This window comes from Lampris incognitus, chromosome 16 (genome assembly GCF_029633865.1).
Source record: "Lampris incognitus isolate fLamInc1 chromosome 16, fLamInc1.hap2, whole genome shotgun sequence".
In the NCBI taxonomy this organism is placed as follows: Eukaryota; Metazoa; Chordata; class Actinopteri; order Lampriformes; family Lampridae; genus Lampris; species Lampris incognitus.
The window spans coordinates 20264287-20278428 of record NC_079226.1 but is presented as its reverse complement, the minus strand read 5'-3'; the positions used below and the strand labels follow the sequence as shown (position 1 = coordinate 20278428).

General features: G+C 45.4%; 1 protein-coding gene across 1 annotated transcript; it reads right to left on the bottom strand.

The window, feature by feature from the left end:
- Positions 1–2493: 2493 nt before the first annotated feature.
- Positions 2494–3728, bottom strand: zdhhc22 (zinc finger DHHC-type palmitoyltransferase 22). Its single transcript, XM_056295374.1, has 3 exons — positions 3647–3728; positions 3323–3610; positions 2494–2771 (listed from the first exon to the last, which is right to left on the bottom strand). Exons 1-3 carry the CDS (start codon positions 3726–3728, stop codon positions 2494–2496), a joined length of 648 nt encoding a protein of 215 aa, XP_056151349.1.
- Positions 3729–14142: the final 10414 nt, after the last annotated feature.

Sequence of the window (14142 nt, the reverse complement as noted above, 5' to 3'; positions counted from 1 at the left end):
CATTGAGTTGCTGCCATGTGATTGGCTGATTAGAAATTTACGTTAACGAGCAGTTGGACAGGTGTGCCTAATAAAGTGGCCGGTGAGTGTATATGAAGGCCCACACTTGGTCAACGATAAAGAATGTGAAGGATAGCTGCCTTGAGTGTTATTAACACTTTTATTGGTCTTACCGGAATACACAAAATAGTCCTACAAGGCAAAGTCCCATGAAGAACAAAACTCCAGAAATGCAGAGAAAATAGAATCTCTTTTGCAAAAAAAACAAAAAACAAAACGAACAAAAAAACATCTTTTACGGGAAGTAGCTGTAAAACTTGGAGCTGGAAATGGCCATGATGGAAGCTTGGGAAGTGACGTCAGAGTTGGAGAGCGACATTGGAAATGAGAATGAGGACACGAGACGGTTTGAAAAGAAGAAAAGAAGAAGGAATACATTGAATTATTCAAGCGATGCTTGTCAGTCATTGGGTACAGGGGAAATATCTTGTTGGGATGATGGAGGTGACAAGAGAAGACAGGATTTTCAAGGACCCACAGGAGGTCGGAAAGTTTGTAGGTGGAAAACTTGGAGATGTATGATCAGTCAGGATAACTAGTGGGATGGTCATCATTGATTGTACGTCAAAACGTCGGAGAGGTAGAGCCCTTAAGATCAGAGACTGACAGCTTGGTCTGTAACATGGAGACTGCCCTGCTGTATTGCTGCTAAACTCTCATCTCCTGAATGTGTGAATCACAATAACCTAATTACACTGGTAATAATAATCACCACTAATAATACTACCACTGGTGGTGGTGAAATGTGCAGTGAAGCACCTAATAATCTACAGAACCAAACATCTAGTGTTATCAAAAGCATAGGTCTTCAAAATTGTCAACTAATAACGTGTCTAATTCCAATTGATATTTCATCTATTGATAGCGCTAAACATTGCCTACTATTACTAATAACTGCAACAAGACACTTAAATTTGGTTTCACAAATATCAGATCACTGTCTACCAAAGCCTTACCAATAAATGATCTGATTCTTGAACATAGTTTTGATATGATTGGGTTATGTGAAACATGGCTGAAACCAAATATTTTCCTTCCCTTAAATGAAGCTTCCCCACCTGACTATACTTACGCCCATGTAGCTCGGGCAAATACACAAGGTGGGGTGTTGCCTTAATAGATAAATCTATCAATCTGACTTCTAAACTTGAATCTAAATACCAATCTTTTGAGGCTCTTGTTCTTGGCCCATCTCCCTCAGCCACAAACAGACTCTCCTCTGTATCAACCTCCTGGCCCCTACTCACTCTTTCTTGAAGAATTTGGAGAATTTATCTCAGGTCTTGTTACTCATTCTGATGAGAGCCTAATCAGTGGCGATTTCAATATTCAAGTCTAGCAATTTATGCTGTTACCAAGCTTGTCCAATCCTGTTTTCCCCAGCTAAGAAATATCGCAAAAATCAAAATATATTGTCTTTTAAGGATATCGAAACATTAATTCACACGTTCATTTTCTCCCGTCTAGATTACTGTAACTCCCTCTACTCTGGCCTCAACCAAGCTACTTTAAATCGTCTACAGCTGGTTCAGAATGCAGCTGATAGAACACTAACTGGAACAAGCCATAGGTCCTCTACTCTAAACCCTATTCTTGCATCCCTCCATTGGCTTCCCATGAAATTCAGAATAATTTATATGATCTCATTGATTACATGTAAAACACTGCATGATCTTGCCCCCAGTTACATTTCTGATCTTCTCATTCCTCATTCCACTTCCCGACCACTCCGGTCCTCAAACCTCGATCTTTTATCCATCCCTCACTCCAACTGCAAAACAAAAGGTGACCGCGCCTTTGCAGTTTTGGCCCCAAGTCTCTAGAATAATCTTTCCCAATCCATTAGATTTGCCCAATTTTTGGACTGTTTTAAGCGGTTTCACTTACTTATGCTGTGGGTATTGTTTTCCCTTTTCTGTTAGCCCTTGGTGTCAAATTCAAATAACGTTATGAAAACTATCACAATATTCCTCAATGTCATATTACTCCGTCCTACTTATGTGGAAGTACAGCATTTTACGAATGACAATCTTTGAGCACCGCACTGAACACTACATTGGTGCTAAAGCCACTGCAAATATACAAAAATGCAAAGTTACAGAGGCATTGCACCTTTGTTAATCTAAGTAAATGGTAGTAAAACTATCAGATGAGCAAAACGTCTAAATTATTATTTTTTTCAGCAAATTGCTTTAGGAAGCTATGGAAAGAACACATATAGACTATGTAATTTGCCGAAAAAAAATTTGCATTGGCTATATGGCTCCTGTCCTTCGAAGAATAAAGTCTAATAATTCTAACAAGTTCATAAATTTTCATATTGTTTCATTCATTTCCTAATGAGTCATTCACCACATGGGCCCAACGAAGCACTTCTTACATCTTTAGCATGTGAACCGGTGGGAGACGTTGAGAGGAAACATCACGTATCACTCAGTGATGTTTATGGTCAGTCATGTCTTCAGAACATGTCTCCGCTGTCTGAACAGGCAGGATGAGTCCTAAGGCCCAGCGGGTGCCAAACACATCCCTAAGGTTGGTTTTCCATGGGTTGTGGCTTTCTACTAGCTGCCCACGTTGCATCTGACACCACGTCTGTCCCCGGGCCACCAGCAAGACCTGCTGGCAACAGAAACCCGCACATACCAGGCCGATGCCCAGCCACACATACAGCATCAGCACCAGGAACAACTGCAAGCCTGAGGTGGCTCCTGTTGGGGGGGGGGGGATGAGAGGGCATTCTGATTAGGTCTCCACATATTTATTAGTAGGTGAGTATATCCCATACAATTCTCCCACACACACCCCCCCCCCCCGCGGCCTTTTTCTCCCTAGTTTTCTCCCACTCTTCCAAGCCATCCCGGTCCCTGCTCCACCCCCTCTGCCGATCCGGGGAGGGCTGCAGACTACCACATGCCTCCTCCCATACATGTGGAGTCACCAGCCGCTTCTCTTCACCTGACAGTGAGGAGTTTCGTCAGGGGGACGTAGCGCATGGGAGGAACACGCTATTCCCCCAGTTCCCCCTCCCCCCTGAACAGGTGCCTCGACCGACCAGAGGAGGCGCAGTGACCAGGACACATACCCACATCCGGCTTCCCACCCGCAGACACGGCCAATTGTTTCTGTAGCCAGGGGTAACACTGGGATTTGAACCGGCGAGCCCCGTGTTGGTAGGTAACGGGATATATTGCCACGCCACTCGGACGCCCTACAGTTCTTCTTAATATTAATCGTGACTGAAGCATGTGAAATACCTCACCCATGAAGAAGTAACCAGTAGAGATGGGTAGGAGGGTCAGGAAGGTCAATGGGTTCTCAAACGAAATGGAATATTCCACTGTTAGAAAGGCCACACCGAGAACCAAGGAGTACAAACAGGTGCACGATGTGTAGATACAAAACATAATGAAGTATCGCATGTTTCTGTTGCCGATGCAGTTCCCCGTGAAAAAGCAGTGGTGATCTCTCTTGAGTATCACTTTCTTGCAGAGTTTGCAGAAGTGGCGTCCGTTGAGGAGGTAGTGGGCGTCCACTCTGTCCGGGCAGTCTGGAGAGCATACAGGAATCACCGTCTCATTTGCACTTTCTGAAGGATATCTAACGGTCATTATATAGTTTCCCAAGGCGTTGAGCATCAGGAAAAGGAAAACGACAGTGTGAAGCATGGTGGACCCCCGCAGTGACAGACCTGTGTTGGGGAATATTGTTGGGATGAACAAGCCGAAGTGCAAAATGAAAGTCACTGCTGTAGCTGTGAAGAAGTACGCAGGCGCTACAGCATTGAGAAGTCTCAGTTTCAGCATCTTGGTGAACATACCTGTGTGAGAGTGAGTATACGTTAAGTATTGTCAAAATACAAACATGGGATGGGGTCAGACCTGCTATGGCAGAGGAGATGGGGTCCCACATAACAGCTCAAGACTCGGGTAAGCGCTCAACTTGAATGGTTCAAATGCAACAAGTCATTTTACATAAAGAAGCCCTTGCCCTTTCAAAACGAGGCCCGGATATGAATTTGTTGTAACGCTTTACATTTAGTGCATGTATTTAGTGTTATTTTTATTTATCTATTTTATGTTACTACTTATTGATCCCCGTGGGGCAATTCTTCCTCTGCATTTAACCCATCCTAGCTGTGTAGCTAGGAGCAGTGGGCAGCTGCCATGCAGCGCCATTATTATGTGTTAATAAGACTAAAATAACTGTGATGGCCTGGCAAGCGGCTTGTCCCTGCCTGACCCCCAATGACTGCTGGGATAGGCTCCTGCACCCCCGCGACCCCGAGAACAGGATAAGTGGTTTGGATAATGGATGGATGGATGGATGGAAGACTATAATAAGCATTAGTTAATAGATAACAAGGCCCTTATAAGCCATAACTTTTGCATTTTGTGGACTATCCAAATTATTTTAATAACTTTTAATCATTTTAATCACTCTTAGATGCTGCTTGCAAAATGTTATGCAGATTGGACGACAAGTATGAAAAGATAATAATAATAATAATAATAATAGTACATTTTATTTGTGTTTCAGAGCACTCAAGGACACCTTACAGAACAAACAGTTAAAAAAAAAGCAAGCAGCACTGTATCACACAGCATAAAATCAAAACAAAGCAGGGTAGACAATAAAAAGTTAACACAACAGATAGTATATATAGTATAATATCATCATCTGCCCAAAACTCAGTGAAGCGTGGATCAGACTGAACATACCAGTTGGAAAAGGTGCGTTCTGAGATGAGATCTGAAGGTTGAGAGAGAGTCAATGTTGTGAATGTCTTGTGGGAGAGAGGTCCATAGGCGGGGGCGGGGGGGGGCAGAATGACTGAAGGCTCTAGACCCCATGGTAGTCAAGCGGACCGATGGTGTAGTGAGTTGGAGAGCAGAAGAGGATCTGAGAGTTCGGGAGGGCGTGTGGATATGAAGGAGCTCGGGAAGATATGAAGGAGCTAGGTTATTGAGATAGGGTCTGCATATTTTGCAAGCGCCACCTACTCGCCGAAAAATGTGCTTATGACGCAATTATTAACGCTTATATACTCTTATTAACACATGATAATGTTAATAAGCATTTTATAAGGACTTATAAGGACCTTGTTAACTTTGCAGTTGCAGCCCCTAAACTGTGGAACAGCATCCCCCTCCATATCAGACCTGACCCCTCCATCCACTCTTTTTAAGTCCCGGCTCAAAACTTACTTTTGTTCAGGAGCGTTTGACCCCTGACGTGGCTGATTTCCGGCTTGTGCCTGTGTCCACATGTTGTTTATTCGTGCCTACGAGCCATGTGCCTTGTTGTCTATGTCGGCGTTTCTTGTATTTGCATTTTAGCAACCTGCTCTGGTCTGTGCAGCACATTGACTTGACTATCAACCAACAATTATCACCTACACTTACTGTAAAGCGTTACCGAATTTGGACATGAAATGTGTAGCCTTTTTTTTAAAAAAAAATTGTGAAGAAAAATGTGAGAATACACACTCAAAAAAATGTATTTAAACCCATAAGTTTATGTATTTCAATTACATGTAAATGTTCCATCACATAACTCCAATGTAAAATATGTCATATTTTACAGGTGATCAAATTGGATGGAACATTTACATGTAATTGAAATACATAAACTTAAACTTGTGGGTGCAAATACTGTTTTGTGTGCAGCCTGTAAGCAATAAGACGCATTTCCCTCTCCACAAATGAGTCCGTGCGTGCTTATGAGACGCTTTATAAAAAAAACCCAAATACCCCCATTCTTCTTCTCCTCCGCCGGCACCAAGTCGCCTCTGCCGTTAATCCTCGCGAGCGAGCCGCGAGCTCTAGTTGCGTCACCGCGGCGCTAATGGCTTCACTGATCACATCATGTCTCGTGGACCGCCAACGCGCTGACATACATACATACGTACCTGCAGACGTGTTGTCGCAGAGGCGGCCGTCCTTTCAGCACCGGCCCTGAGACGGACACCCACACAGGCAGAGAGGGTCTTGCTGCTCTGTCGATGGGGGCTTCTTTTTTTTTTTTAATCATCACCCTTTCTGCTTCTTTGCAGCTGCGCTCCGACGGAATTTGTCTAGCACCGCCTGTTGGTTTGGATGGATGCGGCTCTTCCTCCGCCGGCCTTTTATTCTCTCATCAGACGCTATTCAGTATGCCGTACACATATGTAGTACGTATACTATATGTATACGCTTCAGTTGTCTGCTTAGCTGCCGATTGTATACATGACGTCACACACAAAAGTATCAGTGATAAGGTGAGGGAAAATCTGGGCTAATGAAAAAGTCAATGGCCAGTGGGGGGGTTGGTAGTAGGGTGGAGGTGTGCGTGTGTGTGTGTGTGTGTGTGTGTGAGAGGGGGGTCAGCCCGATACTCGAAATCAGTGCAAGAGAGGCAATTTTCCAGCAGGTGGCAATGCCTCCTCAATAATTGTACCTCCTAATTTGAGTACTAACGGTTGTTGGAGATACGTCCCTTTAATAATTTCCTCAGTGAGGACTAACGATAAATAAATAAATAAATAAATCCTGCGCTAGATGTGTGCCGTCTCCTACGCTGACCCACTCTTACGTTTGCTGTCTTTTACGCATTATCTCCAGCGGACAAACACACACCTCTCCCTCCCTCCTTCCTTCCACAAGGCTGGCAGATCTAACAGCCGTGCTGCGGCCATCTGATTCACTTGCACACAAAAACAAACAAAAAGATTCGTTAAGAAAAAACAGGAAGTGAAGGTTGTTTTTTTTTCTCTCTCTCTCTCGATATGACATGGGTGGATTATCGGATCGTTTGATTCCCACCCCCACCCTGCAGCCAACCCCAAGGTAGGTGTTGAATTTGCAGACGGTCCCTGAACAGGTGGGAGTTCCTCTTGTTTCTGTAGTGTTGAAGGGGAAAAAAAGAAAGAGGAGCACCAGCACCATCACACAGCAACTGTAAGGAACCTCTGCAAGGTGAGCGATGCGATGGGGATTTTTCTTTTAATCGAGTCTTCTTGTAATCGTGGCGATAGACGAGGGGGGGGTCTGCTGGGGGGGGGGTCTGCTTCGCTTATTTCGGCGCAGTCGTTTTAATCAAGTTGCAGGTGGGCGTATGGAGCGTTTTGAGTGCTGCAGTGTACGACGGCGCATATATATAGGAAACACACACACACTCGATCACGAAAACAAACCCCTTCCTCGTGTGCTATTACATCCGCCGCAAGGTCACATCCGAGGCTATTTCAAGCCGTAAAATAAGAGAGGAGAGAGCTTCGGTTTGTTTGGTGGGACTCGTTCAGGAGCGGGCTTCTGGGTCGTTGCGTCGTATTGTGATTGATCAGCTGCGCGGGCCACTCCTCTCGTGTGTGTGTGTGTGTGTGTGTGTGTGTGTGTGTGTGTGTGTGTGTGTGTGTGTGTGTGTGTGTGTGTGTGTGTGTGTGTGTGTGTGTGTTGTCATCTTCCGAGAAGCGCTGCAGCTTCCCCACCACCACCAAGGAATGAGTGTGTTGGTGCTGAAACACATGTGTGGTAACGTTTGTATCCAGAAAGAAAATAAATGATGAACTTTCCGGTTTCGGGGTCTTCATCTGGGTGAGTGCTTGGCAACCAGCTCTGCAGATTTGCTATACCTTGGACCAGTGTGGGTGCTTGCTAACCGACTTCTTTACAGCAATGACCCTGGGTCATGTTACACTTTTTGTATCTGTATCTGTTTATCTATCTATCTATCTATCTATCTATCTATCTATCTATCTATATCTAGATATAGATAGATAGATAGATAGATAGATATATAATATGTGTGTGTGTGCACATAGTACATGTCACTGTTATGAAAGTGGGAGTGGGCTCTGACTGTGTAGGGTTCACCCAGACACAAAGCCTCGTTGGACAGCAGGGCTGGTAGTCTGACCTGTTGCATCAACACTGATCCAGCAGCACACTGTTTGCTGCCACATCAGAAAAGCTGTTTTGTATGCTTCTGATCATCTGTTGCTTTCTGCAAGTCACTGAAATCGATAAATCGCTCCGAAACACCATTTTAACTGTTTACATGCTTGTATTTGCAGTAAACATTTGGCCTTGACGAACTTAGATTGTTAAATGTCTTTGACTAAGTTCCGTCGACAAATGGATATGAATTCTTCTCACACGAATATGTGCATGTGTGATTTTGAGTCTTGTATTGTGGAAGTGAAGGCAGATTCCTCAGTAAATGAGGCTGTCTTTATATGCCATGCCTTTAATGGGTTTTCGACACTTGAATGGACAGCCACCGCAATGCACGTGTACTTGCATAATATTCATTAGCATCAAGTTAGATTAGGTTTTGAAGAGGGTACTGGAACCCACAATTTTGAACAGTGATTTGAGTTCTTCTGAATTATTGCAGATGGAGAAGGCTCTTATTAGCTGTACTGGAAAGTCATATTAAACGTAAATGGATTTTGAGGAAGATGCAGAGTGCGTTTAATGGGTTATTATGGAAGCGGAGGACCATACGCAAGCCTAATGGGAACAATGACCTTCCTGATGGCAATTAGTTTTTATTGTTGATTAGAAATCAACCTTTCCTTATTTTGAAGCTTTTATCATCCTTCCACTTGATATAATTTCACATTCTGAAATGTGAAGATGCACAAATGAGACCCCCCCCCCCTTCACTTTTGAATAATGGCTGCTTGGCATGAGATAGCATTTCCAGTGTCAACATTTTACAGTGGTCTGATTAAGCCTGATTATAAGAGACTGTTGATAGAAGAGCGTGAAACAGATCGCCACTGGTTATGGAGCATATTCGTGCTGGTTGTTATTGTGTCAAAGTAATGCAGGCACGAGGACATGAATATTTCAGAGGGGTCTCAGCTGCAAAACGAAGTCTCCCATCCACAGCAGGCTGAATCTGGATGGGTTGAAATGCAGTAAACAGGGATCTGTGGGAGGGCTGAACCCCACGACGCCAAGGTAAAAATCCAAATAAGTAACTAGCTAAGGATATACTGTAATTGATTAGCTTCTTTCTTTCTGCATTTGTTTCAGCACCCTTAAGCATCTGGACAGCTCCATATGCATAGCTGGATTACCTAACAGGCCTACGGGGCCCAAGGGCTCAGGGGGTCCCTAAACCAGCGCTTCGGCTTGAAGTCGCTGATATTAACTTTGCATTTCTTGTTGCATAGTCAAAGAGCTTAGTCATTCATGTCCGTAACACAGCCCCAACAGTCCTACTGAAAAACAAGGAAACTGCAGGTGACTGCACATCTCAGTGAGTATGCACTTGGCATCAATTGTGTGTATGTGTGCTGTAAATCTTGTTGAGGTACGGGTGAATTTAGTTATCCCGCTGTTGGTTGCAAGTCAGTGTACCTGCCCTACCCGGGGAGGTGGGGGGGGGGCGTTTGGGGCTTTTACGTGCCCGTGCCCAGGGGCCCATTGTCCCATAATCCGCCTATGTCCATATGGGGTGTAGCGACTCCACAGAACACCTGGTCAGGAAATAAATTGGACCTGGTCCATGAAGATGCTTCCTGGGTTTGATGTAATCAGTGTTTTCAGAAATGTAGCCGAATAGAAAGCTTCTGAATGGCGCCATTTCCTGTCGCCCATTTGCAAAGAACAGAAGAGGCAGAGTGAAAACTGCGTCGTCAAATACATTGCACTGGTCTGTGGGATGGGTCCAAGGAATACTAAACAGTCCGGGGAACAGCGATGTCTGTATTTGCAGTCTTGTGCATACCAGAGCTTAGCTCCGTGGGTAGAGCCAATAAGCGTTATCTAATCAATGAAAAACTAAGATCTGAACTGCCTTCATTAATCACTGAACAGCCCCTCTACCGTCCATGGCTAAGCTGAGCATGGGCACATCTGCTGTATGTGAGCTGTCCCCCCTTTGCCAGACTGACAGCGCTGAGGAATAGTCAGACCTACACCTGCGTCCTATGCTTTGTTTTAACGAAACAGTGATCCGCAAAGAGCTGTGTGAGCCTGTAGCAGATTTTACAGGACATAGCATCCGCTTTTTATTTTCTATTTGACAGTCTTGTCAGACATCCACCCCCCTGTGTATGTGTTATAGTGTTTTCTGACAATGTAGGAGTGATAATGGTGGTGGCAGCGGTGGTGAAGAGAGTGGAATCTGAATACATCTACACCATGTGTGTGCGTCCGTCTGTCCTCTATTGCATCACACATGATGTGTATTTCTGACTCATTTCCTCAGTCAGATTTTCAAAGGCTGCCGAGCATCAATTAACATGCCCAAAAACTATTTTATGTCAACCGTTTGACAGGAAACCTAGAATTAACACAATATCTTGGAGCACAACTTCCAACTCCTGACACTTTAGTGGGTTGTCAAATCTCCATTTATAATCCAGCAGCCTCCTACCACTCCGCCAAGTGCACTGTGGGCTCGGCATTCTTTTTGTGGTGCTTTGCAGGGGAAATGCTTCCCGCTATTTTAGCAACACCCTCGGACTCCTGCAGGGAAGTTTCCTGCCATTCCGCGGGGTCTGTTCCGGTGATGCCGTCCCACACATCACATTTAATAGAGTTGGGATAATCACAGAGATGGATATTCTCAACCACAGTGCAATGCAAGTTCTCAAGCTATCGCGGCTGCCAGATGGGTCCTAATGAGCAATGGCCCAGGCAGCACAGCAGCAGAAGGAGAGACATACAGCACTCCCCCGGGGGGTCCACTGAGCATGTGCAGTCCGACAGGAAGCAGGTGTCTAGTTTGTTGAGCTAGGCCAGTTTGTGCAGTCATCACTTCAGTCATGCTATGGCACAATCAGCCTTCAGTACCAGGCTGAGTGGGGAATGCTGCCTTGGCTGGAAAACGCTCCTCTCAGCAGACTCACTTGATGGCTTTATGGTGTGTGTGTGTGTGGGGGGGGGGGGGGGGTAGGGTTGCCAACTCCTTGAAATGGAAATAAGGAACAGGGGACAGGGACGGGGGGTTGGATGGACGGGGCGGCGCGGGCATAACAAATATAATGTGCCTTACACACACACACACACACACACACACACACACACATATATGTTATATATAATAAGGAATGATTCCTTATTTTAAGGAACGGTTGGCAACCCTGGGTGGGGGGGTGGGGGGGGCTGGCCATGTCCTCCCACAGAGTCTGGTATAGATCTGACTCTCGCCTCCCGAAACAAATCCTTTACTGTCAGCTCATGACAGGACGCTGTGCCCCAAGACAACCAAAAAAAAAAAAGTGATATTAAGGTAAAATCAAGGCCCACATCAAAATGTTTGGCATCGACCTTAACACCTGGGACCAAGCAGCAAAAATCACGGAGGCCTGTGGGTTGCACCAACTAAGCCTGCTCATAGCTGTTAAATCGATATTTGTTAAGACCGTTCTTTAGAATGGACTATAAGTCGGTTTCACCAACTAAACTTGAGCCTAGTCTTAACTACGCCCAATTTTACCCATGCACGTCCATGTGAATGCCCACACGACTATGGCTATTGCCTAGCAGCGTGCTCGCTAGCACACATTGTTAACAATCTCCCGCTGTCTTGCTAATTTGTATCTCACCACCCTCCACTCAGCCCTCACCCCCACCCCCACCCCTATCTCTCAGGCCAGAGGAGCCTGTAACTCTAGCTGAACATCACAGTGAGATGTCCCTTTATAAAACACACTTCCTCATGGTATTGCCATCATGCACTAAATGAAATATTCAAGGAAAATCCCAATATTTTGCTAAAAGTGAGTGTTACTGAGAGAGGAGCTGAAGGCAGTCTCATCTATGTGGTGATTCTGCTTGTTTCTGTTCAGCTTTAGGTTGCTTATACCTAAGCTTCTCATCTTTTAAAGCCGAAATCTGGGATTTTTCCCTCTTAGTAAATAGTTATATTATCCATCTGGACCACAGAGTCAGGTTACATAATACTACCTGGCATCTTTGCCATGATTGGAGACTCTCTCCATACACCGCTGTTCAAATATTTAACCAGGTAGGACGAACACCGGTGCAGAGGCAAACGGCAGGGAACAGGATTGAAACATGATGACAATGAGGCAATAGATCAGCTTTGGTCCAAGGGTGGGACCTGTTTACTGCTGAGCAGATGGCACACAAGTGGCAATGGATAACACACCTTGTTTGTGGTTCTTGCTGCCAGATGAAGAGACAGATCTGGACAGGTCTAGGGAAATGAAAGCATTGTAAGGCATTATTCAGCCTCATATCATTGTTTTAATCCCTGGGTATTATCCAGGGTTATTTAATGACTTGCAAAAGCTGTAGAGTCAGATATTTTCCCCTCGGCACCTCGGCATATGACAGATAACCGCTCTCTTCTGTTTCAATTAGGAACCCTTCCAAATCTTGCGGCATGCCTTCTGCAGGAGTGGCGGAGGCTGGTTTGACCAACTGTCCTGGCTTTCTGTCGGCGGGGGTGCCTCGCCTGGTTAAGTCAGTATGTGAGTCTGGTATAGACCTCAGGTGATGAAGGAACAACCTTTTTTTCTTTTTAAGGGCCAGTATAAAGTCCAGGAACTTTACAGTTACAAGCTCAGTTTAGTTTTACATGCCAATCCGAAGGTATCTTTTGAAAGAGAATTTCACATTATCTGTAAAATCTATTGATGAACTCTGTGCAATGAAGGCATCTCTGCCTCCTGCTTCACCTTCACCATGGTGACTATGCCATTACTTTGTCTCAGCAACCGAGAGCAGTTAGGAAATGATAATGCATATTCTACCAGCACGGGGTCTTTGGGATGACAGGGGAAATGTCAGACCCTTTGTTCTCAAGCTTGCATTTCAGGTATAAGAAGTATATTTGCCAACACAAACGAGACTGGAGGGGCAAAACAGCATGTTTAACAAGGATCACAACGGCGCAATCAGGCGTAGAACCACGGCCCTGAAGCCTTTGCTGTTTTATTTATGGTAAGCAAAGGCTCACTGAGTGACTGACAGCTGATTAGATGCTGGGGTCCTTGAGTCAACGTGGATTCACACTTTTATTTATGAATCATTTCCCTGCTGTGACAGGGCCGTTTCTCTCTCTCTCTCTCTCCCCCCTCTGTGTCTGTGTCTCTCTCTCTCCCCCTCTGTGTCTGTGTCTCTCTCTCTCCCCCTCTGTGTCTGTGTCTCTCTCTCGCCCCCCTCTGTGTCTGTGTCTCTCTCTCTCCCCCTCTGTGTCTGTCTCTCTCTCCCCCTCTGTGTCTGTTTCCGTTTCTCTCTCTCCCCCTGTCTGTGTTTCCGTTTCTCTCTCTCCCCCTCTGTGTCTCCGTTTCTCTCTCTCCCCCTCTGTGTCTGTCTCTCTCTCCCCCTCTGTGTCTGTGTCTCTCTCTCCCCCATGTCTGTGTCTCTCTCTCCCCCCTGTGTCTGTGTCTCTCTCTCCCCCTCTGTGTCTTTCGCCGTCTCTGTGTGTCTCTCTCCCCCTCTGTCTCTCTCTCTCTGTCTCTCTTTCTCTCCCTGTCTCTCTCTCCCCCCGTGTCTCTGTCTGTCTCTCCCTCTGTCTCTGTCTCTATCTTTCCCCCTCTCTGTGTCTGTCTGTTTCTCTCTCTCTCTCTCTCTCTCTCTCGCTCTCTCTCTCCTTCTGGGCCTGCATCTCTATCTCTGTCTCTCTCTTTTTCTCTGTCTGTCTGTCTGTTTGTCTCTCTCTCTCTCTCTGAGTGCATGCTGGGATGGTGAGAGTGAGTGCATGTTTCAGCGTGAATGTGTTTTCTATCTTTTCTGTGTTTTGTTGTTTATCTTTGGTTTTGTATTTTGCAGATTTATTATCGTAGTGGTGTTTTGTTGTGTTTTTGATCCTGGAGTGGTTTGGACCGGCCCGGCTGGGAGTCATGCAGACTCGTGAAGTCGGAGGCCTGGGGCTAGAGAAGCTCACATGCCGACATGGAGGTAAACTCTGTCCGACTGTCAATCACTCTGTGGAAGATTGCAGTTTAACGATCGGTGAAATTGTGGGTTATGATGGTGTAAAGTCTGCATGTAGAATGAATAATGGAGTCGTTATTTTTCTGGATAGTATTGATAAAGTCAGCGTGGTTGTTGAGTAAGGTGTGGTGATCCAGGACACCTTTGTTCAGGTGGTGCCGCTGGTTAATCCAGCCAA